Here is a 26,414-nt window from a genome sequence, read left to right on the forward strand (position 1 = left end):
TCTTGCTTGTTCAAACGCCCCAGCACGTCATCACGCCAAATTCATAGTTACCGTTTGAACAGAGCATCAGGACAACAAATGAACGCGTCAGTATGGTAAGAACAGTTGTTCTTGTGTCCTATGAAAGGCGCCAACTCGTCAGAAAGAAATGGCAGAAATTCGCAACCACATATTTCAGTTTTACAACGTGTGGTATTTAGACAGACTCATTGGACATTTTCGGTATAACTTTATATTGTAATCTGTAACATTGTTCTGTTTAATGTCTAAATTTACGTTAGGACATCTATGGGTACTAAATCTGGCATTTACCGGTTTGGCAACGGATTAGGTCCAAAATAATTTAGTGTTTTCTTTTATCAGTCCCCTGCCGGAGTTTCACCGGAGGGGACTATGGTTTGTTCCCCGCCGTCCGTCTGTCGGTAATTCGCTCAAAGTGGGATCCTTGAGCAGTAGAAGATAATTATGAGCCGCCGCACCATGAGAAAACCAACATAGTGCATTTGCGACCAGCATGGATCCAGACCAACCTGCGCATCCGCGCAGTCTGGTCAGGATCCATGCTGTTCGCTAACAGTTTCTCTAATTGCAATAGGCATTGAAAGCGAACAGCATGGATGCGCAGGCTGGTCTAGATCCATGCTGGTCGCAAACGCACTATGTTGGTTTTCTCACGGTGCGGCTCATATCTTTTTTTATGAAACGTTATACATGAATAGATGGCAAAATGGAGAATATGTCTGTCCTTTCATTTTGTTGCTATGCCAAAAAAGTCGTTGCTATGGCAACAAACAGTCCATAAATATAACGAAAAAGTTGATTCTGCGATAACTTAAAATACAAGAAAGATTATTTCATGAAATTTGGTAAAATTAGTAGAAGACAATATGGAGAATATTTCCTTGGTTAGTCCGTCCGCCCGTCAATCTGTACGTCCTTCTATTAGTCACAAATAGTTGATTCTATCATAATATTAAAAGTAGAAGAGATTTTTTTGATAACCCCGGACTTTGGTAGAAATCAATATGTAGAATATACAGATCATAGTTGTCTGTTTGTCGGTTTGTCTTGTCAATGCTCATCCCTCAGGTGACAAAGATAAATCCGTTTTTAACTTCAAAGTACAAGCACGAAACTTGACTTACGAGTCGTGGTGTATTTGGAGAATAAACAGGTTCTCTAAGTTTCAACATACGACTGTTGTTCCCATAGCAATAAATATGACAAATGCACCCCTCCCACTCCCTTTAGGGGACTTTTATTGCTTGACAATAGTCGTGTTATATTTATATTTATATTTATGAAACATCAGTTTTACATGATATTTTTTCTTAATATGTAAAGTTATTACTAAAATATTTCATTGACCATTATTTTGTGTATGGTTTATTTAGTTCAGCATTGTTAGACTATGACTACTTATGTACTTGTGTTATATCTGTTGAGTAAAAGTGATCGTTTTAATCTGTCGTGTTTTAATGCCATTTTATGATCAATGTAAGTAGAATGTTGAGCAGAATTTATAATGCTACCAAAATCTACTAAAATATCTAATAAATCTGGTTGTCCCCTAGTACCAAGCTGTGCTACACCTCAAAATGGTAGCAACGCATTTTGGAAGTCACCGCCAAAATTCGACCGACTTTTGGTAGCGATAAATTCGTTGCGAGGGTACATATGATGTGTTAAGGATCATGGAATGGAACGTATTTTTGGTAGTTCTTTTTTTCTACTTCAGGGACTGTGCTCCTTTTTTACACTACGCACAAAAGAGGGAATGTCTCCTATTAAAATAGTGGGTTCGGGGGTTCGGAGTGATTTGTATTCAAAAACTATTATTTTTCATTTTCATTTTTTAAAGCATTCGGTCCAGCCTGCTTATATACAAACATCTACCAAAATATCTAATTTAAAAAGGGGCATAATTTTGACAAAATGTAAGCAAGATTTATGTTACCTGTCATGTGAAGACATCTCATGTTGCAAACTTTTCTCGAGTTTGAAAGCATTTGGTCCAGTAGTTTCTGATAAAACTGTTTACATGTAACTCTATAAGCGGACGTCAACTTGGACGCTGGCACCAACGCCACCGAAAGGGTGACAACAGCTCATCTCTTTGGAAAATTTGAAATAGTTCAGCTAAAATCTCCTTGGAGGTCCTAATGTGGTTCACGTTCCAAGTCACATAAAGTATTTATCCTGAATATTCAGTTATAATAATAATAAGGCTCATGTTTCCAAAGTACCAACGTTTAGTCGAGTAATAGACAGGCTCTCAACAAAATATGTCACTGAACCTTAACTTTATGACAGATGTAACACTTTAGGAGCGTACATTTGTGCATTCAGCCCAACGGCAGGTGTACGAACAGTTTTTCCAGCACTAGGTGAAAGTACGAGAAAATTGTGTTCGGTATACAAAAATACGAGTGCCTGATATTTGCTCGACCAACCTCGGTATCTCTCGGTGAATAAATTAATCGGTAGGAATCAAATTCACTACCGGGTTGGATTATTTAATTGTATTTCACCATATTAAACAACATTGAAATATTCTAAAGATTATTGGTGGATAAAGGTTGCATGTGTACATTGCATATACTTTTAAAGGTATTATAGAACCCGTCTTATGTGACCTTCTTCTGAACTTCAACATCAAACAGTCTATACTTACTTATGGCAGTGATCACTTTTTTTGAAGTTTAGTTTAACTCCTCCTGGTTCTATCTGAGCAATTGCCTGGACAAGGTAAAATCTGAGGACCATAAATTCGTTGAAAATCACTGAACTGGAAAATGCCAATGATATGTTTAACTAGGCTTATAACTGATATCTCCTGTAAGGGTCGGTGGAATATATATAAGAGAAGTGGCCAAATAATAAATCAATTTGCCATTACTCCGCTGAAAAACGTAGAACCGAAAAATGCCACCAGTATGCATAATGAGGCTTGGCACTGATTACGCCTGCAAGGTTTGGTGGAAATCTGCCCAACTGCATGACAAGTCGCCAAAAATATCATAAAATTTCATGAATCGAGAACTATAACTCCACTGAAATCATCCAATCAGAAAATGCTGCCGATGTGCACAACTAGGCTTGGCAATGATCACTCATGTGAAGTTTAGTGTAAATTCATCTGATGGTGTCGGAGGAGCTGGGTGGACAAACTTTGAGACATACAGAAAGACGGACAGACTAACAGACAGACGGGCAGCACTAAATCAATATGCCCCCCACCCCCACTAAAAACACACACACTCAAAACATCGGCCCTAACTCTTAATTAAAAAAGATTCCAAAGCTACAAGACAGCGTAAATAAAAGTCAGTCATTCAGTAACTTCAGGAAAATTCCTTACACACTATTCGATAATAAAAGACACGAGATGTAAAACTCAAAAATGTTCTTGTAACAGAAATAACTGCGCACGCATTTTGGGATCCGTAAATTGAGCAATATCCGAAGATTGGGTACATCAATAAATATAATTTTAAAGGAAACCTCATATCCGCTTCAATTGTATTTGGGCAAAGCATGTTTATTATTCGAGGACCATGTTAGACTAACACATGATCAAATATGTTATCCTCTATAAAGTCATTGTTAACATTATTCATCTCCTCCCATGCCGCTTTATTATCACTATTTTCATCGTTTTGTACCATTATCACGGCGACATGTCGATGGGGATTTAATTCCTGGCTTCCGTTTCAGACAATTCTTATAGTCATTACATATGTGTGTGTGTGTGTGTTCGGGTTTAACGTCTTTTTTCAACAATTTTTCAGTCATATAAACGACGGTGTCTACTTGTAGCAGTGAGCACAATGCCCAACTTTATAGTGCTGCCACACTGGAATATCACGCCGTAGACACGTGGCATGATACCCCACCCAGTCACATTATACTGACACCGGACTGACCGGTCCTAGCACTATCCCCTTAATGCTGAGCGCCAAGCGAGGAAGCTGCTAGTACCATTTTTTACGTCTTTGGTATGACGCGGCCGGGGATCGAACCCACGACCTCCCGCACTGGAATACTTATAACGGCAATGTCTATGTTGAAACAAAAATCAGATTTTGTACAATATTGATCAGGTCGGATGGTGCATGCTTTGAAAACAACATAGATGCCACGTGAGAAAGTTTAATTTAGGTAATGTACCGATAAAAAGTTATTTAAGCAGTTTTATTACTAATCTATTGAATAAGCAAAACAAACAAATAAAAACAATACATTTAAATCTATATCACATGAAGCAAATTTATTAAAATAATGACATTTTAAGTAAGTAGATTATATTAGCAAAACTTTACCCAGTAGGCCTACGTACGTAATCCTATTAGGACCATGTCGTATGTCGTCCGTCGCGCTTTGAGGTCGACTCACGAAAATGCGACACGACTTCGCGACAATGCGACACGACAATGCGATGAAAATGCGAACTATCGCGCTTTTGAAAGGCGACAAATGCGACACGAAGACACTACGATATTGTCTTTCGTCGCTTCACATTGTCGCGATGTCGTGCCGCATTGTCGTGCGTCAACCTCAAAGCGCGACGGACAATATACGATATGGCCCTAACAGGATTCCGTACCTACGATAAATAAATGCATAGCACACAATAAAATTTACATCAAAAATAAATCTAGACCTATATACAATATCATGATTTAGGATTCATTTCCTACAAAGAGGAGGATTTATTGAAAAACAGAATGAAAAGGAAAGTCATATTTTTTTCTCAAATATTGTCGCCTTCCCGGTTTCTGTCGCTGTGGTCGCTACTCCCGCTCCAATTCTCGTCTATATCCGCGAGACTTGGTTCGTAAGGCCCATGTGGGGGACTTAATTCATCTTGGGTCAGAAAGGTTTTCACCGTGGATCCGGTGCTAACATGACTGGCACTACCTTCACCAGGTACATGGAATTGTAGTGACATCGGATGCACACAGTACGGAACAATGGGCTCATTAGCTGAAGAAAAAAAAATGGGTTTAACGTCGCACTGACACAATTATAGGTCATATGGCGACCAGTCTGACTAAAGTTCTTGATCTTCTAAACGAAGATCTGAGAATGACCCATTCACATTCGTCTTTGTATATTTTGGATTTCCAATATTGCTATTTTTATTTTCGCAAATCTATTTTTAGCTCGACTATTCAAAGAATAGTCTAGCTATTCTACTCACCCTGGCGTCGGCGTCGGCGTCGGCGTCGGCGTCGGCGTCACACCTTGGTTAAGTTTTTGCATGCAAGTACATACAGCCATCAATTAAAGGCATATAGCTTTGAAACTTATTTTTTCTTTTTCTAGGTCAATTACCAACCTCTCTGGGTCAAGTCCCATAACTCTGACATGTATTTTGAGCAAATTATGCCCCCTTTTGGACTTAGAAAATTTTGGTTAAAGTTTTACATGCAAGTTACTACCTCCAAAACTAATGCAGATATTGATTTGAAACTTCACATGTGTCTTCGGGGTTATAAAACTAGTTGATAGCAGCAAGTCCCATAACTCTGACTTTCATTTTGGCCAAATTATGCCCCCTTTTGGACTTAGAAAATTCTGGTTAAAGTTTTGCGTGCAAGTACATACAGCTATTTCTAAAAGGCATATAGATTTGAAACTTATTTTTTCTTTTTCTAGATCAATTACCAACCTCACTGGGTCAAGACCCATAACTCTGACATGTATTTTGAGCAAATTATGCCCCCTTTTAGACTTAGAAAATTTTGGTTAAAGTTTTACATGCAAGTTATTATCTCCAAAACTAATGCAGATATTGATTTGAAACTTCACATGTGTCTTCGGGGTTATAAAACTAGTTGATAGCAGCAAGTCCCATAACTCTGACCTTCATTTTGGCCAAATTATGCCCCCTTTTTGACTTAGAAAATTCTGGTTAAAGTTTTGCGTGCAAGTACATACAGCTATTTCTAAAAGGCATATAGATTTGAAACTTATTTTTTCTTTTTCTACATCAATTACCAACCTTATTGGGCCAAGTTCCATAACTCTGACATGTTTTTGAGCAAATTATGCCCCCTTTTAGACTTAGAAAATTTTGGTTAAAGTTTTACATGCAAGTTATTATCTCCAAAACTAATACAGATATTGATTTGAAACTTCACATGTGTCTTCGGGGTTATAAAACTAGTTGATAGCAGCAAGTCCCATAACTCTGACCTTCATTTTGGCCAAATTATGCCCCCTTTTGGACTTAGCAAATTCTGGTTAAAGTTTTGCTTGCAAGTACATACAGCTATTACTAAAAGGCATATAGATTTGAAACTTATTTTTTCTTTTTCAAGATCAATTACTAACCTCACTGGATCAAGTTCCATAACTCTGGCATGTATTTTGGGCAAATCATGCTCCCTTTTGGACTTTGAAAATTCTGGTTAAAGTTTTACATGCGAGTTTCTATCTCCAAAACTAATGCAGATATTGAATTGAAACTTCACATGTGCCTTAGGGGTTATAAAACTAGTTGATAGCAGCAAGTCCCATAACTGATATGCATTTTGGTCAAATTATTCCCCCTTTTGAACTTAAAACTCTTTTGATATTTAACCTTTTTAGGTAATATTTTCCTGCCTCTGGGACAATATTTCGAATAGTCGAGTTTGGCTGTCTTACGGACAGCTCTTGTTTATTTGAGGCCTAACTAAACTAAAGGAACCAGCGTGGGAGCCATCTGGTCGCGTAATGGCTGCCAGGTATTTGAACACTAATTTTTCAACTGGCATGGCAACAGAGGTCTAAATTGAAGCTAATTTCTGTTTAAATTTCATTGTGGATGTATTTTTGACATTTTGGTAGGAAAAATGGGAGAACAGGTTGTATTTGGTGAAGTCAAGCTCAATTTTAGTATAAGTAGTACTTCCAGGTCACAGCAGTGTGATTTTGATGTCAGTTTACAGTAAGCAAATGTGACCAGAGAAATCTCTCTTAGAAGATACATGACCTCTACTTTTCTCTTCATTTTATATCAGTTTTATCATAACTCTTTAAAATGAGGTAAGGATTTGTTCTCTGAAATGGGTCTAGCTATGTTTGGTAGCTCTTTAAAAAAGTTCAGTTTTATATAGAATATATAGGGAAAACTATTTACCTAATTATGACCTTGAACCAATCAGACGACTTGTTCGAATGTCAAAGAGTAAAAAAGTGTGCAGTCAAACCAGGGCTCGAACCCGTGACCCCTCGCTTACAGAGCAAGTGGCCTAATGACTGAGCTAACCGGCTATCTGACACAGTACGACATAAGAATTGTAAATATCAAAAATCAAGGCTAACTACAGATTTGCAAAATGTTAAGTTAAGCTCTGATTGGCTAGCGAAAGGATCGTCAGAACGAGGCTATCAATAGCTCGTTCTCAGATCCTAAGCGTAGCGTAATAGGAGATGTATTTTAGTTAGATTGTATGGCGACTTTCCAGCTTTTAATGGAAGAGGAAGACCCCAGGTGCCCCTCCGTGCATTATTTCATCACGAGCGGGTACCTGGGTAGAACCACCGACCTTCGTAAACCTGTTGGATGGCTTCCTCACATAAAGAATTCAATCCCCCGAGTGAGGGTCGGACCCACATAGATGAGGGACAAGTGATTTGAAGTCAGCGACCTTAACCACACTGCCACGGAGGCCCCATATAGGCCTACATGAGTGCAATTAAATTTGCATACCAGTATTGCAGTTAGAACTGGCACGGGCTTCATGGCTGTCTTCTTTACGCCAAAAACCCTTGAAAATGCCATTTAAATTAACATAAATTAGACACTTTTCTCATATGCCAGAGGTCTACTATGGGATTTTAAGGAATCTCTGATACCTGTGGACAATGTTCAAAATGCATTGCTACAAAATATGGAAGTCGAAACCACGATGATGAAAGTCGAAACCACGATAATGAGAACGTGTAACAACATCTCGTTTTCATCATCATTGTTTCGTGATTTAAGAAATTTCATATCCAAACAGTGATTAATTTTATCGTTGAATAAAATCATTGTTCAAATGAATTAATAATACGCATCTAAACGACAATGATTTTATTCACGAGAAATTCACTGTTTGAGATGTATTAGATCTATTTCGATTCTAACATCAAATAAGATTTGTATAAAACATTTAGGAAAACTTGGCAGCTGAGAAAACAGTTATAAGCACGTGTATTATTATAAACACATCTATCATTCCTTCTATAATCTGTAAGTAGATCAAATGTCAATATTTTCTTAATGAGTAATATGATAAAATGGTTTGTATGGAACTACTAAACTTACACGTGCTCCTAAATAATTAATTGTTCTATGCCTGCCTGTGTATTAACATAACGAGGTTCACACTCTATTCATCAGAGTAATAATGGACAAGACGGCATGTAGACATTTGACGTCATAATTGAAGTCATAATGTTCTCTCACCCGTTCGCGTGTAAACCTTTGTTTATTGCAGAATATACGAGGTTTGACCTCTTCCTTTGTTAAACTTACAGAGAAATCAAACCATGGTAGATATAATACTCACGTTGTCTCTGTGGGCATCGTCTATAACAGTTATATGCCGTACACTCGTGAAGCGGCCGGCCGTGCCTGCCCCGCCCGCCCCGTCCGCCCCGCCCGTCCAGCTCAGTTTGCACTGGCTTGTGAATGTAGAGAGGCTCACAGAGACGTACCCTACACCGCCAGCACAAAGATTTGCTCTTTCCTGTCAGCCCTATGTCTAAAACAGCAAGCTCCATCATTCCAAATGCACTGTAGAAAACACGTTAATATGTGTGTTACTGGTCGGCAAATCAAGTAATTCGCTCTACAGGTATCTTGACCTTTCTGGTCTTTTTAAAGCAAACAGCTGTGCTATTGCTAGCATTACAAACATGTTTATTATAAAGTTGGTATCATTCTTTATATATATGATATATGACGTATTTAAATTGACCGTGAAAATGACCCGCTTCAAACAGAATATTAATTTTGATTTCTTTATCATCAATGCCGTAACCAAGAGGCAGGGAGTTTGTGGAGGTACATAGGCTTATGTACAACATTACTTAATTTTGAACACTTTTCCATATATATAAAGTTACACCGAGCATGATCTAGGAGCATATAGCATTGTGACTATGTAAAGACGGGGAGTCAGAGGTTCTTCCCAAGACGTTCTGAAATTAAATAACAGGAAAGGTGAAGTTTAAAGCCATTCCAGACAAAAAATCTGAGTAAATGTGGCCATCAAGTAGGCTACAGCCTATAAGCCCGGATAACAGGAGCACATGTAGGGATGGGAGACCAGCGTTCCTTTACGATAAAATTTGAAATCGTCCAAGACAAATGGTGCGTTTTCTTGCCATTTTAGACAACACAATTTCAGTAAGTTATGATTGAACGTACACCACTTTTGTAGTTCAAGTAGAGGAGGGGTTCATGGGTTCGCCCGGGGAATTTGAAATCCTTCCAGATAAAATAGTACATTATAGGTCCATTTCAGACAAAAAAAAAAAGCAAATCAGCTTGTTTAGTACACCCTTCTAGTCTGAATTATTTCAATAATTTGAGGTGGTTCAGGGCCCTCTAAAACTTTTGGGAAACTTTGAATCTATCAAACGAATGGTGCATTTTCAAGCTACTATAGGAAAAAAAATCTGAGAACATAATATTGACAAGTACTATCTACCTAAATGTCTAGGTTTAGGTAGGAAAAGGTTTGGGGTCCACCAAGAAAACTGTAAATTCTTCAAGACGAAATGGTGCTTATTAAAGTCCTTTCAGGCAATAAGATCTGGGCAAATAATGCTGACGAAAACGCTAATTAGGGTACATATATGAACAGGGGTTCAGAGTCCTCCCTAAGAAATTCTGAACATCTGCCAGACGAATGGTGCTTTTAAAAGCTATTCCAGATTTAACCATCTACTAACCTAATTAATTACGGTATACTAGTAGGTGGAATAGGGATACAGGAGTCCCTCCGAATATAACTGGTAAGTTCTACATGAGAAATTGGTGTATTTTAACGCAATTTCGGGCAAGAATGTCTAAGAAAACGGAATTGACTAGTACAGACTGGAGAATTGTTGAGCATGTAGCAATAACGATTCGGGATCCTCCTCGAGACTTTGAAATCCTTCCTTTTCAAATCATGCTGGAAACGACAGTAATTGCATGTAAGTGTTTCGGAAGTTCTTATCGACAAATTTATAAATTCTATAAAAACAAAGAGGTACATTTTCAAGCTACTAGTATTTCAGACAAAAAGGCCTGAAGAAATCCGGCTAAAATGTACACACTACTAACATTAACGATTTGAGTACAAATGGACCGATTCACGATTAATTTCGAAAGTTTGCAAAAAATTCTACTAGGCAAATGGTGCAATTTAAAGCCATTTCAGACACGAAATTGTTAGCAATACAACAAGTAAATATTAGTGCTTCAGAAAAAGAAATGTTTACGAAAGATGCTAACTTTTTGATTCTACTACCACATAATGGACACAACAAATTAATTTAGTAACTATTTCAGTGAAAACAATTTAAGGCCAAGACACCATGTTAATGGAAATATATAGATTGGAACATATCTTAAAAATGTCACATTTTAACTCTGAGATTGCAATACACACACATTTATACAGAAGACAAAGAAATATTAATTACAAAAGTACAGCTACAAAACAAGGTAGATTTGAACAAATGATCAAAAACATTTTCTTCGTTGGCTCATTAGGCTTATAACTAGTGAGGAATTTTCGTATGGTTTGGCCAAAATCAGTTCCGGTCTTCTTATGAACGCTTTATTTCACATCAGTGTTTTTTGTCTTTGTTTAAACAGTTCAGTTGCTTTTTATAGGAACACTGAATCATGCTTAAAGTATAAAAAAAAATGCAATTTGATTAAAACACACACATCGAGACAGGCGGCTCAGTGTGCCTCAGTATAGTTATGGCACAGATCATTGTCATTATCGTTTGGTGCACTTTGTGTAAAATTTTTCAAAAACAAAACATAACCAACTCACTTGAATTCATTGGAGCATTCGCACTCGAACTTTGCCCATCCATACTCATTATCTTCTGGATATGGATCACGTTTTCTTTTACATCCCTTGCATCTGGATACCTGTATTGAAATTAAAAGAACATTCAGGTCACTTTACGCTCACATCTGAGGGATAAAACGCGAAGGCGTGTCATATGAACGAGCGTTACATCGCGCATGGTGGATGTTGGAGTAGAACACACTTTGTTTTGTCATAAAATGTATCCGTATATAAAAATGTATCCGTACATAGACAAACTTATTCAAGTTTACTGTACGTCACATACAATTGTATTAGCTTTTGTCGTTGCTGATAACGTTGCGGTCGTTAATTCAAGTTTTGAGATAAAATTAATACCAATCAAAACATCTACAGCTCATTTCAGGTGGATAATCGAAAGGAAATGCGATAAATTCCACTTCGACTTATTATTACTCATGTAAATATAGTACAGAAAGAAACGCAAGCAAATAAGTTGGGACAGAGACTTTCCAACATAGTCCCCAGAAAAACAGTTACATGTATAGAATGTATACATTATTAGGTAGCATCGAGGCACTCTGTAATATTTTTGTAGTATTAGTTTATACTAATTTGTTTTATCTCGATTGTGATGAAAGCTTCAAGCTTATTAGAACCACCACTTTCGAGTCCGCTTCCTGAAAAAACAGTACTGGTGTCATATGAGAAGTCACGCATTTCGGGCTTTATCGTATGTTTAACTGTTTAACATGTTGAACCGTCCAAATACGGAAAAAATACAGGTTTTTTTTTTTGTACGCACATGCGTCCAATACTGGTATATACTGTACGGTCACATGTTGCAAATAAACTTTCATGATTGGATAAATAGAACAGATCTAGAGTAATAATCTTTCTCAAAGTAAAAAAAGCGTGGAAAACAACTGGAACTTTAAAAAGTTCTTTCAATCTCAGTTTAAACACAGTCATTCAAAAGAATCTGAATAAAGAGTACTTGTATTCCATAACTCGATAACAAGTAAGAAGGTTTTATCGTAAGTTTCTGTTTAGACGTAATGTTATGTTGTATACAGTTATTGACTTATGCTGAGGTCAATATGTGCTTTTACGGACCTGTAAAAATTATATTGACCTCGGACTGCGTCCTCGGTCAATATCATTTTACAGGTCCGTAAAAGCACATACTGACCGCGTCCTCGGTCAATATCATTTTTACAGGTCCGTAAAAACACATATTGACCGAAACATAAGTCTATAATTGTTATATTATATGCCCTTCTCAAATGCACTCATCTGACTGGCCCATATTTCACACATATAAGAAAAGTGATATCACAAGAGTCATTATCACTTTTGCGGGTCAATATCGCTTTTTGCGGACCCGCGCGTGCACACTTTTCGACCAATCAAATGAGCGCATATGAGAATGGTATATATTATTCAATATAGTATGCATAATCACACGCATTTAACCGGCTAAGTATGCTGAGAAAAACAAACAAACAAAACAGAGTCTAATAAAGTGATAATGAGCAAATTAAAAACGTACAGGTTTTCTTTTAGGCACTTTTCGCCACCACATATTGTCACAATTTTTGCATCCAAACTGTCTTATTTCGGCCCCTACTTCGTTGCGTCTTGCAAGGTCTCGTATAACATTATTCTGCCGGACAGTACTAACAATTTGCCACTGTAAACAAAACAATGAAGATAGGGTTGGCTCATTACTGCCCATTTTTTCAGAGTGATGAAATATAATGAATCCCTAATTTTCTATTCAAAACAAGTGTTTGAGAAAATGAATTTATGAAAACGTGGTATTCATTACTCGAAAATTTTGTAATGTAACAGAATAAGAGGTCATGCTGCCGTCTCTGGCGCATAGGCTGATAAGAAATCAATCAACCTACTATCATAATAAATCATCCGAAACTGCATGAAAAATGTTACTTATTTAAGTTAATAACTGAATTTTTCGAATTTGTTTAATGGTGTCAAAACACAAATGTATCTTATTTTTTTTCTTATCTGGTATTTATAGCTGACGGTAGAATATTATGCATCAAATTGTGGTCAAAACATTGACGTTCTGTAGCAAAAAAACAACAACAACACCCACTCCCCACCCGACAAAAAAAACCCAAAACACTCGTGCCTCAAATATAGTCAAAACTATTTAAAATCAAATAATTTCGATGAAAACTTGTGTACCTCGTTTTCTCCAAGAGCTTCACGTATCTGACTCGGCTCCTCTGAAAACAGTTTTGAAATATAATCAAATAACAGTTTTTTGTCCATAGTTTAAAAAAAAACTGAAAAAAGGTATATGAGCCGTGCCATGGGAAAACCAACATAGTGGGTATGCGACCAGCATGGATCCAGACCAGCCTGCGCATCCGCGCAGTCTGGTCAGGCTCCATGCTGTTCGCTAATAGTTTCTCCAATTCCAATAGGCTTTAAAAGCGAACAGCATGGAGCCTGACCAGACTGCGCGGATGCGCAGGCTGGTCTGGATCCATGCTGGTCGCATACCCACTATGTTGGTTTTCTCATGGCACGGCTCATATCTGAACTGTGTCGAACAGGACATTACGCTTTCATTTTTTGCACATCTCGCATTTTGCAAAAATATTGTTACTTTTAAATTGCTAACAAAAGTTCTTATTGTAACAATCAAAGTATTTTTGGAAAGATCTATGAGGCGACTAGAATAAGAAGACACATTTTGCATTATCGTACAAAGGTATGTCAGACACTAAAACTGATGTTGTTTTATATAAACAGATAAAAGGCTCACCAAAGCAGAGTGCTTATAAGGCGCACTGGTATTTCAGGAACTTAATAAAATACATAATAATTTCTACGCTTTTTTTTGTATAACTACTACCTCATCTTTCATCTGTTTCGTCTCTTAAGACATTTGAAAAATAAAAATGAGCCGCGCCATGAGAAAACTAACATAGTGGCTTTGCGACCAGCATGGATCCAGACCAGCCTGCGCATCTGCACAGTCTGGTCAGGATCCGTGCTGTTCGCTAACGGTTTCTCTAATTGCAATAAGCTTTGAAAGCGAACAGCATGGATCCTGACCAGACTGCGCGGATGTGGATCCATGCTGGTTGCAAACGCATTATGTTGGTATTCTCATGGTTCGGCTCAAATGTGCAATTTTACCGTCCAGCACAAACGTGACTGTTTCTAGTAAATCCCAGTCAAATTTTCTGAGCAAGGTCCCACATTGACTGTCAGGGAATCTCCCGTGAAAAAGTTCACGCAAGCGACGGATCTGAAACAGATGCCTATCTCTTAACCGTTACGTTACGTCAATACGTTATGTTAAATCATGTAAATATTTTATTTTCAAAAAGAAAACCCAATCCAAAAAAAAAAAACAAAAAAAAAAAAAAAAAAAAAAAAAACCCCCCCCCCCCCCCAAAAAAAAAAACAACAACAAAAAACCCAAAAAACAAACAGCAACAACAACAAAAAAGCAAACACACACAAAAAAAGTTGCAAACTTATACACTTTACTTTATATATATATATATATACTTAAAGTTCAAACATCTTTTTATCCAATGACATGCGAAGGATTTTCAAACCAACTTATTTTCATATTATTTCATAATTACTTAAAGCAGCATGCCTCCAGATCGTTCGACAACAAAAAAAAATATTTCTTTTTAGATATCTCGAAATAAATGCTATATTTCTTAAGAAGGGTTTAAAACTTAATTACTGGCAAACTTTCTGTTACGGAAACACTTGAGAATTTGCTGTTTTTGCTACTTTTTACGATGGAAATTGAAAAGCGTTTGTCACGCTTTTACTCCATGTAAACTGTCTCGATTATAAATATCTATATTTTGAAGTCATTATTCGCTACTTCAGCTATAGTTATTGGTTACGACGACGGGAAAATGTCTTTATTGCCGCGGGCGGTCCGGGATTCGATTCCCGACGCGGTCATCTTTTTTTCTTGAGTTGGAACTTTTAAAATATGTCAAAGAAAAAATTCATATTCTAATGTTCATAATATGATCAAACTTCAAAATGAAAGAAAGATTATTTTTAGCCAAATCTGAAGGCATGCTGCTTCAATCATGAAGTGGTACAAAATTAATGAGCTTACTATGGGTCTCCCACATTCGGAGGAGGCGGAGCATCTGCCGAAACAGGGACTGCATACAAGAAATAATGTGTCTATATAATGAACGGACTAAATAAATAAAAAACAAATTGTGTGTGTGTGTGTGTTTTTAAATGCAATGCAAGTTGTACTTTCGTAGTTCAAGGTAATTTCTGCACTTTAAAACAGCATAGACCGGAGGGTGCACTAAGTCATGGCTATTTATATATACGTTTCGGCAAACTTAATTGCAAAATAATTTAGACTGTCAATAGACGATCTATAACCTTTACATATTTTGACTGATCACGACGACCTTGATCATGCAACTTGAAAAAAATATTTGGAAATAAATACTGTTGGCAGATTAAGAAGAATAAACTTAAATCAATGCTATTGAACAAACAGCAATACAATTTCCATTCAGGAACACTTCAGTCAATAAGAGAATATAAAGAGTTTTTAAATGAATAAAAACTCAGGCTAGAATCAATATTATAACAGTCTATCATTTCTCGCTGATTTGAATATATATGGAAAATACTGCCCTGTCAGACACTGTGCAAAGCAACAAGTATGCAAAGTCTACTAGTATGTGAAACACCGCTTATGTTAAAAAAAACATGTGCAATAAGGGATGGAAAGAACGCTGATAAATGTCTTATTAATAATAATGTATTTGAAAGATCCTTTTAAGATCCTTTTACTGAGAAATCTGATATACAAATGTACAACACTAAAGTCTTAAGTTTTACCGATTTGCCATGGCAAATGCAATCTCTTCATACAGATTTAAAACAACAACAACAACAACAACAACAACAACAACAAAAAAAAAACAGAAAAAAAAACAAAAACAAAAAACCAACAACAGCATTTGATGTGATGTAGACATAGACCTTTCGCATGTGTCCATGGAAGGTGTGCGGTGCAATTATATTTTTCATACCGTTTGATACGTATGGATATCTTCCAAAATTTCTTATATGGCTTCACACACGGACGGATGGGCAGAACAGCCAGTAAGCTTAGTATAATAAATCCGTATCTTCTGGTATAGCCGTATTTCATGATCGCAGTGGGCATTTTGAGCCTGATGCAACTGCAATCGAAGCTGATACGGGTTAGAAACCATTGAAGGCATTGTTAAAAAATAACTTACATAAGGATCGATGACGGAATAGCATAATAAAAAACGATTATTTTGAACAGATCAACAATTTCTATAGATCTTCTAGCATGCTGGGTATTGATTCTTAGCAAAAAATATAAAAAGGGCACACTTGCAGTCTGCATTAATTCTTGAAAGTGGCCATGCTTCGTACAGTAATTGTATTCTAAAAACACAAATATGCAACAATTGAATAAATAAGCCGTTTAATACAGATGTGTGAAATTAAAATGATATAAGGGACTGAAGATACCGAAGGAAAATGAAATATTATGCAATGTAAAGGAAACAGGTTTTATTGCTCGAGTGGCAGTCATTCATGTTTAACGTTAAAACAATATAGAGATGAAACCAGATATATAATCGTTTAAAACGTTTCAATCTGTTTTGGTGCGGTGTGCATTGATTAATGGTGAGATATTATAGAACATAAAATAGATGTGAACAACCCAAGCATGTGTACATAAAATATGTATATAAAAAGAAGAATAAGAAGTAGTAAACGAGCGCAAAATTACGCAAATCAATTATTCATTCAAAGCGCCAGTAATATAGAATATCACATACTAGAATTTTCTAAAAAAAAACAAAAAAAAACACACACACACAACTCTGACGCTAAATATATGATTTTTCTTGTATCAAATTATAAGGGTATACTGTATTTGTTTTTTTTACTGGAAACAATGCCGAATGAAAAAAGGTAATGTTTTTTTCCTGACGTTTAAAATTTAAAAAAACCGTGTTCAACTAAAATTTTTAATAAAATAAATTGAATGGCTCTTTTCGGGGAAAGCAAACAGAAAAACGAACCTTTTTAACCCTTTCCCCAAAATTTTTCATCATCAAGGATAAATTTTTACGGGGTTGTAAAAGGGGTGCAAACCTTCTGCCCATAATCCCCCCACAAAAAATTATCCATGTGAATCACTTTTTTTAAAAACCAACTGTTTAAAATTTATAAACAGCCCTTAGAAAAGTGTCAACGTTGTTTCCCGGGCTGTGGTAAAAAAAATTATCTAAAAAGAAACTCTTCATACTTCCGGGTTTTTTAATAAAAGGGTTTTGCCCCTTTTTTAGCAATACAGGGGAAAATTTTTTTGGACTACCCGTGACGAGGTATAAATACACAAAATTTTATTTGGAAATTATTTTCCCTTGATTTATTTTTCTCGTAAAGGGTTAACAGAAAACCAAAAAAAAAAATGGCGGGGTTCCTGAAAGACATTTACTTTGAAAGGGAATTTTTCCCGGAGATCGAAAACGACATCGATGAGTTTATTGCGGGGGAAACTTGGGAAATTAAGATCAAGAAAACAAGTTTTAAACTTTTTGGGAAGGGCTAAAATGGAATGTGATAGTTTAGGGGTCAGCATTGACCCTTTTTTAAGGCTGCATTACTGAAACAAATAGCAGATTAGCGATAAAAAAACAAAAAAAAAGATTTTGGGAAACCGCCGGTTCATATACATCACTGATAAAACTGGCACAGCCATGAAAACCCAAAAACGGGGTCCAAAAAAATACACCTAACAATATATAATTTATATGTATAGGAAACGATAAAAAATTTTAAAATCCCGGACTGTCCGAAGCGCTTTAAACGCTGAGGACCGTCCTTTTTATTTTACATATTGGATCTTTTGAGGCTTATATCGTCCCTTAAAAATTTTATTTTTATGAATAACCAATAAAAAATTTACGTATAAACCTTGACGTAAAATTTTCCTTAAAATTAATTCGGTTTTTATTCATTTTTCACTTTTAATTAACAATTGCTAAAAGTTTAATGAAATACTCTTTTGGGCCTCTTAACTATTTTACGCCCGTTTTTCTCATAAATTAAAATTTTACACGACTGCTTTTTTTCCCTCGGGTTTCTCCCCTTTCGTAATATTGGATTTTTTTTTTACCCCGGGGGGATTCCCGTGAGGTTTTTTAATTGTTTTTAACACGAACGGAAAAAGGTAGTAGTATTATAAAAAAGGGGGCGGGGGGACCCTTACGAAATGGCCCAAAAAGGTTGCGAATTTCCCGCAAAAAAACCTATTCCGGAAGTTTTTCGGGGGGGATATTCGCTGCTCCCCGCGATCTTGCCCCGTTTGGTTTATATTTTGTTCGCAAATTTTTTGCAGGAAGCCCAAAGGGATGCAGCTTTGTTCGCGATAAGAACTTATAGAAATTTAATTTTTTTGGGAAACTTTTACTGAAGCCCCCTTTTTAAAAAGGGGGAAGGGTAATTGTAGATAAATTTAAATTTTGGGTAAAATTATCTGAAAGGGTTTAACAGTATGAGTCTGTTTAATTTAAATTTTCCAACCAGATATTCTGGACATGTTTAGAAGGAAATCTGTGTGCATTACAGACAGTTTTCAAAAATTTGTTTCTTAGGGGCTGATAGGAATAAAATATACTTTTTTGTGAAATTCAGAAAATTTATTTTTAAATTATATTTCATAATCTCATTTAAATTTTAAGGGGGAATTTTGAAAATGAAATAGATATGCCTTAAACCCTTTTGCAGAGTGAAACAGTTTATCTAAAAAGAAATATAAAACTATTTTATTTTGAAAATTTCCTTTAATTTCAAAAGTCTGAAAAAACTAATATGTAAAACTATGACTTTTTTGTAGTGAAAACATAAAAACTTGTAAAGGGAAAAGCTTTGGGAAATAAAAAAAAAATACTTGCACCGGCCACTGTTATTGAAAGAAAGAACATTAAAAATTTAAAAACTTTTTTTTAAAATTTAAAAACTTTTTTTAAAATGCTCCAAAATAAATTTTAAAAAAGGTTTCAGACATTGTTAATTTAAATTCGTTACAACCTCAGTTTTCAAGTTTTTTCCCAGTAAATTTATACCCCTTGATTTCTACAAATTTTTGGGGGGTTTTGCACTTTTTCTGTACGTTTTTTTGGGACAAAAATTTCGGGAGGGGGGGGTTTTCCCAGCTAGTTCAGGGCTGTTCCCCAGAAATATTTCCCGCGGGAATTACAGCAACTTTTTGGGGGGGGAAAAGTTCACAGCACTTGTTCACGGGAAGTTCGTGGCAGCTTTTTCGCGGCAAAACTAATTTGCAGTGAAAAGGGAACACCAAACGAACTTCCCCCCAAAACAATTTACCGAAAGTTTTCGCGGCTTGTTCGCGGGGATTTTCGCGGCTTGATCCAGCAAGTTTTCGGGCTTGTTCGCTGGTTTTCCCGCGGCATGATGCAGCAAGTGCGCGGAAAGAAATAATATTTCCTTAAGGGGGGAAAAAAATTTTGTAAACATTTTAGAAAAAAAAAATGGATTTATTTTAATTCATGGAAAGGGGGTTAAAGTGTTTAAAGTTTTTTTATTTAAGGGGTAAAACAAGGAAACTTTCTTCGTCAAATTAAATTTTTTTAAAAGGGGAAAGGCGGTTAAAGGAAAATGTTTCACCAAAAAAAGCGTAGTTGGAATCGGACAGCTGGAGAAAATCGCCGCATGTGCACAAATGAGAAAATGGGTTGTTTGTTTCCCACCCCGGGAATTTACGTTGGATTTATTAGTTCAATGAAAGTTTTTGTTGGGTGTACATGAATTTCCCGAAAATCTTAAAATTTAGTGCAAAAAGGGACTTACAAACAAAACACTTTTAATTTATTATCGGTTTCCCGCTACTGGTAAGTAAAAACCATTCAAAGCTTGTAATATTATTTGTTCCTTTAAAACTGGTTATTATTTTAAAAACAGGGCGCATAAGGGGCCAGGCGGAAGCAAAAAACTAAGGAAAATTGCTTTCAATATGAATTTTTTTTTTGCACTCGAAGCAACCCCTTTTTAAGTTATTATCACAATGGTTTTTTAATGTTTTTCCTAACTGGAAAAATTGAAAAAATATTTGAAAAAATTAAACTTTGAATTTTTTAGTTTTTATTTTCCAAAAATTCTCATTTTTCAAAAAAAATTTCAAAAAATTAAATAGAATATACAATTACAAAATTAAAAGATATTTCGGAAAAAACAAAAGGTTCATGAAAAAGTCTTGGCCCCCAAAATTTATGTCCCCCCCAGGAAAAAATATTGTTTTTGCCCCTGCCCGTCCGTTCGTACGCACATTTCTTTCCGAGCAATAACTGGAAAACCATTTAAAACCCCGAATTTTTGAAACTTCTTTGGATGATTTTTTTTTAAAGTTGGCCCCCTTTATTGTTTTTGGGGTAAATCCGTAAAAGGGTTCAAGGTCACAAAGATCAAGGTCCCGGGGGCCTGACCTTTTGAAAACCATTTCTAAATCAGTAATAGAGAACCTTTCACCCAAAATTTTTTTGAAATTATAGGGATTGGTCTTAAATTAGATGCCCCCCTATTGTTTTTTGGGGTCACCCCCGTAAAAGGGGTAAAGGTCACGGGGGCCTAAAACATTTGAAAACCTTTTCCCAATCAATAACTTGGAACCCTCGACCCGAATGTTGAAACTTCATAGGATGTTTGGGTTCATAAAGAGTAAATCCCCCCTATTTTTTTTTGGGTCACCCCGGGTTAAAGGTCAAGGCACGGGGGGCCTGAACATTGAAAACCCTTTTTCCCGATCAATAATTTTAGAACCATTTGACCCAGAATTTTTGAAACTTCATGGGATTTTGGGAACATGCAGAGTAGTGACCCCTTTTGTTTTTTGGAAGTCAGTTTTAAAAGTCAAGGTACAGTGGCCTGTTCATGTAAAATCTTTTTTTGGGAAAAATAACTTGAAAACCCATTGACCTACAATGTTAAACTTAATAGGTTTTTTTGGACATGCAGAGTAGATGCCCCCTTTTTATTTTGAGGTAATTTGTTTCAAAGGTCAAGGGTCCCCGGGGCCCCGAAAAAAAGTGAGGGAAACCACTGGGCCAAGAGTGTTAAAAATTTTGCGGGAGGGATATACATGCCAAGAAGATGACCCTTTTTTGCACCAACCCAATCATGTCTCTTTGTTTTTCCCGCTCCTGACCCTATTGACTTTTTTGTCAAGGACTTTGCTTTTGGGGGAGCATGGCTTTTTTACAAAACATTTTCAATTTTTACAGTTTTTTTTCTTTTCAAAAGCAATCCCCCCGATGAATAAATGTGAGCAAATGTTTCACACTGGTTTTCAAACACAAGAAATGAAGGAAATTTGTTCTACGAAGGGTGCTATAAAAGTATATTTTTTAAAAGGGAAATCCTGTTTTTTTTTTCATTTTTTTCCCAAAAAGGAAATGAAAATACTCAAAAAAAACAAAAAACCCTGTAATGATCAGTACCCACAACAAAAATAGGAGTTCCCTCCATGGAAAACCAACATTTTGGGATTAGCGATCACATGGACCAGATCGCCTGCCCACGGGTTTTGATCCATGCTGGCTGCAAACGCACTGTTTTTTTTTTCTCCCCCGACGCGGTTCCATAGAATTTTCAGGGGTTTACATAAACCATTCAAAAAGAATAACTTTTGTTTTTTTTTTAGCCCCACTATTCGGAGAAAAGGGGGCTATATTTATTTCGCCCCGGTGTTGGCATCGGCGTCGGCGGACCCTTTGGTTAAAGTTTTTGGGAAACCTTTGTTTTTCTGTCATATCTTTTTTAAACTATTGCTTTTTTTAAATGAACTTCACAAAAACCCATTGTCCAGTATACAAACAATTATGTGTAGGGGGCTAAACCCCATTATCCCCAAAGGGGTAAAGGGTTACCGGGCTGTTTTTCTTAGGAATTTTTTAAAGGGTTAATTTTTTGGGGGCAACCTTTTTTTTTCTGTCTTTTAAAACTTTTTTACTATTGCTTATATCTTACTGAAAATTCACATAACATTGCCCCCAGAAAACAAAAAAAAGTATGTGTGGGGGCCCTGAGCCCATTTTGAGCTGCACCAGGGAAAAACCAAACTTTTGGTTTTTGCAAACCAGAAGGACCCCGGGACGGGGGGCCTCCGGTTTTTGGGTTCGGGATCCATGCGTTCGCATTTTCAAACCCTACGAAAAATTAGAAAAAAACTTTTAAACCGAACCCGGGTTTGAATCCTGACCAACTCCGGGGGTTTGCGCAGGCGGGTTTCTTGATCCATGCGGGCCCTTGCAAACGCACTGTGGGGGTTTTTCACGACGCGGCTCTTATTATTTTCGGGGGGTTTACTTTAAACTTTTCATAAACGTATAAGCATTTTTGGGGTTTTTAGCTCATTTATTGGGAGAATGGGGGGTATACTACTCGCCCCGGGTGTTGGCCCATCGCGTGGCGTGCCCCTTTTCGGGGTTTTTAAAGTTTTTCGGCAACCTTTGTTTTTTCTTTTCTTTCTTTGTTACTTTTGGTTATACTTACTGTAACTTCACAAAAACCCTTTGGGGGTCCATTATAACAAAAAATTTATGGTGGGGGCTGAGCCCATTATCCCCAAGGTCAAGGTCCCCAAAGGGGGTTATTTTTGGGTTAAAATTTTTAAAAGGTTAAAGTTTTTCGGAAACCTTTCTTTTTCTGTCTTTTTTCTTTGTTACATTGTTTTTTCTTACGGGTAACTTCCCCCAAATAAACTTTGGTCCATAACAAACAAAGTATGTGTAGGGGCTGAGCCCATTATGAGCCCCCATTTTGAAAACCAACGTATTTTTTTTTAGCGACCAGCATGGACCCGAACAGCCTGCGCAGTCTGGCCCGGACCCAATGTTTGGGCAGTCAAACCCAAATGCAATTAAAACAAACTTTTCCCGGCATTTTGTTTCTGACCAACTCCGCGGTTGCGCAGGCTGGTCTTGATCCAGGGCCCCTGCAAACGCACTGTGGGTTTTTTCTCACGACGCCCTCATATCATTTTCAGGGGGTTTACATGAACATTCATGACGTATAAGAAATTTGTTTTTTTTTTAGCTCCACTATTGGGGAGAACGGGGGGCCCTTTAAATACTCGCCCCGGTGTTGGCATGGGGCGGGGGCGGGGCCCCTTTTTGGGTTAAATTTTTTTGGGCCCCCCTTTTGTTTTTTTCTGTCATTATCTTTGTTACTTTTGGGGCTTATATTTACTGTAACTTCACAAAAACCATTGTCCGGGGATAAAAAACAAGTATTTTGTAGGGGCGGGACCCCTTTATCCCCAAGGGGTCAAGATCACCACCCTGTTAAAATTTAAAGGTTTTTTTTAAAGGTTAAATTTTTTTTGGGCAACCTTTTTTTTTTTCTTTCATTTTTTTGGTTACATTGCTTATATTTTAACCTTTAACTTTCACTTTAAACATTGTCCACAACAAAAAAAGTATGAAATAGGGACTCCCCCCCATTATATAAAGGGTTTCCGTCCCCCAAGGTTTTAAAATTAGGTTTTTTTAAAGGTTAAAAGGGTTTTTCGGCAACCTTTTGTTTTTCTGTCATATCTTTGTTACTTTTGTTGTTACTGTAACTTTACAAAAACATTTCCCAGCATACAAAAAAAGTAGGGCCCGGGGTTTGGGGGCCCAAAATCCCCAAGGTCTAGGTCCCCCAAAAAGTTAAACTTTTTTTTTATTTTCATGTTAAAAAATTTTTGAGAGCTTCGTTTATAAAACATATTTTTGGTATTTAAAAAAGGAAAAAGACTTGAAATTAAAAGTTTTTTGTTTAAATCATTCCAGGTTGGTACATCCCCCATAACTCTAATTTTTTTTTTTGAAAAGAATTATCCCCCTTTTGTACTTAAATTTTTTGCAATTTTTCGCTTTTGGATATTTATTTTAATTGCATTTAAGATAAAGTTTTTTAAAACCCTTAAAATGTTTCTTTATCACAAAACTGCATATGTGGTAAAACCCCCAAAACTCGGGTTTTTGTTTTTTTTTGACTAAATTTTATCCCCTTTTTTTACTTTTTTTTTTAAACAAACTTTTTTTTTTTGGGACAAAAAAACTTTGGTACAAAATAAGATAATGATTTAAAAATAAAAATAAATCTTTATCATAATCTTTTCTGCATGTTTTTGTAAAAAAAACCCCAAAATAACCAGATTTGTGTATTTGATGGAACCCATCCCTTTAAAAAAATGACCCTGGGTCTTTTTATTCAGAATATATTTTTTTTTACTGCAAACCCCCAAATTTAGTGGAGCGCCTGTTTAGGGACAGCCTTTTTTTCTAAGTACAGATGTTAGGGAAAAATTTTCGGAAAAGTGGTTTGTGACAAAACAAAAAAATGAGCTATGTTACGGGTTTGCAATGCTTCACTTAACTTTTTTAAAATCGAAATTATTATTACTTTTATTTTTATGCTTCCAAGGAAAAAGGGCATATAGTTGACCTTTGTCCTTCCGCCCAATTGTAAACTTTGAAAAAGTATTAATAAAATTTTTTTAAAAAATTTCACATAGTTATAGAGGCCTTGAGAAAAAGAGCAGTCAGAAAACCCTTGACCTACCTTCCCCTATTTTTGGGAATTATCCCCCTTTATTAAAAAAATAATCTTGCCCGGAGCTTTATTTTTTATTTATGACATTTAAATTTAAACTTCACAAAATCATAAAGGCTTAAAACAGTAGGGCCCCTCAAAGAACTATCAGGATTGGTTTTTAAAAAAGGGCTTTTTTTAAAACAGAGAAAATAATTCTTGAAAATTTTAAAAAAAACTGGAAACTTGAACAATATTGGGGAAATTTTTGCATAGGAATCTTTCGTTTAGGGAGAAAAGGATACGTTGACGCATGCAAAATTTGTATAATGCTTTTTTTAAAAAATTTTGGGGATTTTTACCATATATTTTAAGCATCAAAATCTATACATAAAACTTTTTATTTTTAATTTTTCCCTTTTTTTTTAAATCAGTACTTGTTTTAATTATTTTGGGAATGCTTTCATTTGTTTACAATTTTTTTTTATGGTATTACACACATGATTGTTTTGATAAATATTTTAAACTACTCGAAGACATTGTTTCTTGTATAAAAAGGGTTTCTTTCGTGCAGCCCAGTATTAAATACACAGTCCAATATTAAAATAATATTGGAACTCCACGGGAAAATACTGTACTAAGTCCCATTGAAAGCATCCAATATTAAAAATAAAAGAAAACCTGTAGAATGTTAAAATGTAAAATTTTTTGAATGTTAAAGTGAAATGAGCATTGTACAAATGCAATATTTTGGACTGGGCAGTGTGCTGGCACCAAAGGGTTTCCTGAAAGGTTGGGGGAACCTAGGTCTAAAGTTCAAATTTTTGGGGGGTTTCCGGCAAAATTTTCGGGGGAACAAATTTTGCAAATTCGAAAAATAATAAAAGGCAATTTGTAGGCTGAAACTGGAACCCTTTTTTTGGAATACTATTTCCCAAAAAATTTTGGGGGAACCCTCCCACTTCCCAGTAGATCAGGGCAAAATTTAAAAAAATTTCCTGCCATTCTTTTTATTGGAAATTTATCCCCTCTTTTTTTTTAGCTCCCCTGTAAACAAAGTCCCGGGTGGTTTTTGTGATCGCGCGGTGTCCGTCGTCCTTTCCAAAAACCTTTTGCTTGTGACCACTCTTATGGCCACTTTTTTAAAGGGGATTTTTAAATAAAATTTGGGCAAAAAGGTTCACCCTGAAAATTCTAGGTAAAAGGTTCAAAAAACCCGGGCCCAGGGCCGCAAAAACTGGGCCCGTAGGTCTGAAAAAATAGAAAAACCTTGTGACCTCTCTAGAGCCCAAATTTTTCACAAGATCTTTCATAAAAATTGGGTCAAAAAAATGTTCCCCTTGATGAATCTGGGTCGGGTTTCGAAACGGGCACGTGCCTTAAAAAAAAAGGTCATTTGGTCAAAAATAAAAAAAAACCCTTGGGACCTCTCTAGGGGGCCATTATTTCAAAAGATCTTAAATGAAAATTGGTAAGAACGTTCACCTTGATGATATCTGGTTTCCAAGTTCGAAAGTGGGTCACGGGCCGTCAAAAAACTGGGGGTCATAGGAAAAATAATAAAAAAACCCTTTGTGACCCCCTAAAAAGGGCCATTTTTTTTTTGGGATCTGTATAAAGTTGGTCTGATTTTTCATCTTGAAGAATCTGGGTTTCAATTTTCAAAAAAGGGTCAGGGTGCAGAAAAAATTAGTCAGTATTTCTTAAAATAGAAAAACGGACCTCTCTAGAGGCCATACTTGTAAA

General features: G+C 36.2%; 1 protein-coding gene across 1 annotated transcript in view; it reads right to left on the reverse strand.

Annotated features, from left to right (window-relative positions):
- Positions 1 to 4,136: 4,136 nt before the first annotated feature.
- The window catches only part of LOC123566336 (shiftless antiviral inhibitor of ribosomal frameshifting protein homolog), a 66,374-nt gene continuing 44,096 nt past the window's right edge, over positions 4,137 to 26,414 (reverse strand). The window contains exons 2-7 of the mRNA XM_045360318.2: positions 14,214 to 14,325; positions 13,251 to 13,291; positions 12,589 to 12,729; positions 11,037 to 11,137; positions 8,547 to 8,773; positions 4,137 to 4,986 (exon numbers count right to left, since the gene is read on the reverse strand). Of these exons, the coding sequence (XP_045216253.2) occupies positions 4,754 to 4,986; positions 8,547 to 8,773; positions 11,037 to 11,137; positions 12,589 to 12,729; positions 13,251 to 13,291; positions 14,214 to 14,325 (855 nt within the window). The 3' untranslated portion in view covers positions 4,137 to 4,753. The remainder of the gene's footprint in view (positions 4,987 to 8,546; positions 8,774 to 11,036; positions 11,138 to 12,588; positions 12,730 to 13,250; positions 13,292 to 14,213; positions 14,326 to 26,414) is intronic.

This window comes from Mercenaria mercenaria, chromosome 8 (assembly GCF_021730395.1).
Source record: "Mercenaria mercenaria strain notata chromosome 8, MADL_Memer_1, whole genome shotgun sequence".
Classification (NCBI taxonomy): Eukaryota; Metazoa; Mollusca; class Bivalvia; order Venerida; family Veneridae; genus Mercenaria; species Mercenaria mercenaria.